The 3,186-nt window shown below is 36.7% G+C and overlaps 1 protein-coding gene across 1 annotated transcript in view; it reads left to right on the forward strand.

The window, feature by feature from the left end:
• Window positions 1–2,039: 2,039 nt before the first annotated feature.
• Window positions 2,040–3,186, forward strand: part of tbc1d23 (TBC1 domain family, member 23) — a 14,987-nt gene continuing 13,840 nt past the window's right edge. The window contains exon 1 of the mRNA XM_005735023.1: window positions 2,040–2,077. Within this exon, the coding sequence (XP_005735080.1) occupies window positions 2,040–2,077 (38 nt within the window). The remainder of the gene's footprint in view (window positions 2,078–3,186) is intronic.

A 3,186-nucleotide genomic window follows, 5' to 3' on the forward strand; every position in this document is an offset into this window, starting at 1 on the left:
AAAAAAAAAAAAGCAACAAAAAGCTCCCGTTCTCTGTGACATTCATTAGTCTCACCCCCAGTAAACTATCACTGCATGTGTGGTGATGCCAAGGAACCAAATCATGCATTTTGAGCTGCAGCTGGTGAGACGGACTCCAACTAAAACCATATTTACTTAACCTTCAGAACATGGATGTGAACTAGATTTTGGCTGTTTGATATCACTGACATTCTGCATCTACCATACGTGTGGTGACCAAAGTGAAAGAATGAGTCCTAATAAAGTTATAATTCTTGGAATGAGTTTTACATCTGATCGTTTCTGTTCACCCGGATTGTGCAGCACATTGTTTTTAAACCCCTGTAGTTAGAAACTAAATTTCGTTCTGATTATCTGAAACTTTGATAGAATTTTACAGTTTTTCTGATTTTCTTGCTAAGTAGCACACATAAGTATTAAAGATATGTCTATTGAACAGACTATAGAGTCATTTCATAGTACTTCCTAAAAGGCCTCACAGCTGACCTTCCCAGATTTGTTTAATAGGAATTGTGCAAACTTTCCTGTGAGGGATTTTATGAAGACAGGACTGTTTTTAGATCTTTTTCTGAGGGGCCATTTTAAAATTGCTAATCTATTAAAACACTTAAGCGTGACCTTTCAGATGCTTTAGGGTAAAGCTCTGGCACCATAAATATGAATGTGGACTCTTGGGACTGCTGCTCCATGACGAAGTTGAAACCCCTAAAATATTTGGATGTCTGACCACTGACAGCAGCTCCTGGACATCAGGACATCCTACTGATATTACATTGGATTGATAAAAAACATCACTGTGATATTTCCCCAGATAAGAAATACAATTTAACATTTCATTAAGAGCAACTTTCTGTTATTATTCGAGTCAAAATGTGTGATGGTGTTTGCTCTCTAATATGTATTTAAGTATACCAGTAATTATGTGCAGAAATATTTTAGGAACAGCTGTTTGGGAGGTAAGGATATAACAGTGAAGTAGTTTAATACTGACTTATGTTACAAACTCTGTATTAAATTTTCTATATTTCTTTATTGTGTAAACAGCAACTTTGACAGTTTGCCAAGGATCTGGATCCAGGTGTTGCAGATGCTGGCAAGAAAAAATATATATCTGTGAATGCATTGCTACTAAAATGAAAAGATGGGCAGCAGAATAAATAATATTTAACTATTAGTTCATTAGAAAAAAGAAATATTCATGTCGTCTGGTCTATATGTATTTGGGCATGACACAATTTTTGTAATTTTGTCTTGAAAATAGGTTTTATTTGCTTTGTTATTTGTTATAGAATAACAAGAGAACAGGCCTCACTTTTCCATGAAACAGAACCAAAGTCGACTGTACAATTACTGCTAATCCTCTGGCAATGGCTTTAATTTACAAACATTTCAAACAAGTCTTGATTGTTCAATTTAAAATCAGCTGTTGTGGTGCACACAAGGAAAACTATTTAAAAAACATGTTTACATTTATAACAATACTTACAACTATAATGTATATGCAAAGACTACCACACAAAATCTAAAAAACAAACTTAAGTTTCCATTTATGATTATCTGAAGTTAGGAAAATTTACATTCAAATAAAAATAACTGTCATCAGAGCCAAATGTACAACCTATTTGCATCGATTGCATATGTTTATGTTTTAAGTGAGATATAAAGAATTTCTGACTCCTGACTTTAGTGATGTGTCCCACACTTTCTCACACAAACACAAACTTTGACCCACGTTTAGGATCGTGTCACTGTGTGTAAATTGTTTCTTCATCACACAGGAAGGTTGTTGGGATTAAACTCTGAGGTCAGCACATGTTGATGGTGTTTTCTGTTTTTCTCTGTTTGTTGATCAATTATTAACTTTTAGCGCCCAAAATCAAAGCAAACAAGTAGTTTTCTCATCAGTTTCTTATCACACTTTGATTTCACTTGTCAATCTCGACCCCTCGTTGTTCGGTGACGTCACCGCGCATAACGCGCGTGTTGACGACATCTGACGTGTCTCCGTCAACACAACAATGGCGGATGCCGTGGAGGAAGCTCTTCGGGGCAGCTGGTGAGACAATTTGTTGTTCAGTCAATATTTTCGGAGCCTTTGTCTCGATTGTCAGACAGTCGCGTCGGATTTCTGTCGCAGATTTCCGTGTAAAGTAACTAAAGATGAGTTTTTGTGTTTAAAATAGTGTTGGAGTTTGGTGACGTTACTGCTTACCAGCTAGCCAGCTACATGACAATTAGCTAACCCGGTTCTGATAAATTAACGGTCGATAAATCTCAGACGGATAAAATAACAGCTTTTAAGTCTGTTCGGTGACGAAGTCTACATTTTTATCGGTTTCTCTGCCTCAGTGGGAAGTTTAGTAGCAATGTTAGCCGGACAGCTAATATTTAGGCGGACAGCCGCTTTTTAATCTACCCCAGCCTCACTCTGTTGTTCCAGTTTTATTTTACTCTGAAATATAGAAAAGAGTTTATAGAAAAGTGCTGGTTATATCTAAAAACTTTTAAAGCAGCTGCCATTAAGATGGTTGGCATCGTGAAAGAGGTCTTCATGTGTCAGATTAAAGGAAAAACCTGAACGATAGACCAGCAGAGAGGGCTCTGGTAGCTCTGTCGGTGTGAATGGTGCGTGCATTCAGATCTATCGTGAAATGTTTCTACTTTGTTAAGAAAGACCTCTTCTGTGACACTGCCATTTGTCACAGTGCACGGGTCACTGAGGAGTTCCATGAGTATAAAAGTGACCTGGATTTTATACATATGTATAAATGTGTACATACAACCATCGGAGATTTTGAACAAATGCGTTAGACATTGTTCTTCTCCGGCTTCATCAAAACGTCAGATGAGGAAATATCTAAAAATGGTGTTCATCTCTTTGGAGATTTGGAGAACCAACACACAGATTCACAGGGAACCTGTGAATGCCCCCTTTTATGATGTTGCTGTATTGTTTTCCTCTTGAGTTTGTCACCTGTCTGTATGCGGAGTTAAATTAACATGGATTTAAATAAAAAAGATTAAGATGTAAATTAAGAGCAATAAACAACACAGGGCATTTAGTAAAAGCTGAGATAATTGACAAAATTACACAGATGTGAATAATGATTGAGTTAAATATGAAGTTAATAATAATGCATGTTGTTAACCCTGTTGCCTCACAGC

This window comes from Pundamilia nyererei, unplaced genomic scaffold, assembly GCF_000239375.1.
Source record: "Pundamilia nyererei isolate P.nyererei 1_Seehausen unplaced genomic scaffold, PunNye1.0 scaffold00061, whole genome shotgun sequence".
Classification (NCBI taxonomy): Eukaryota; Metazoa; Chordata; class Actinopteri; order Cichliformes; family Cichlidae; genus Pundamilia; species Pundamilia nyererei.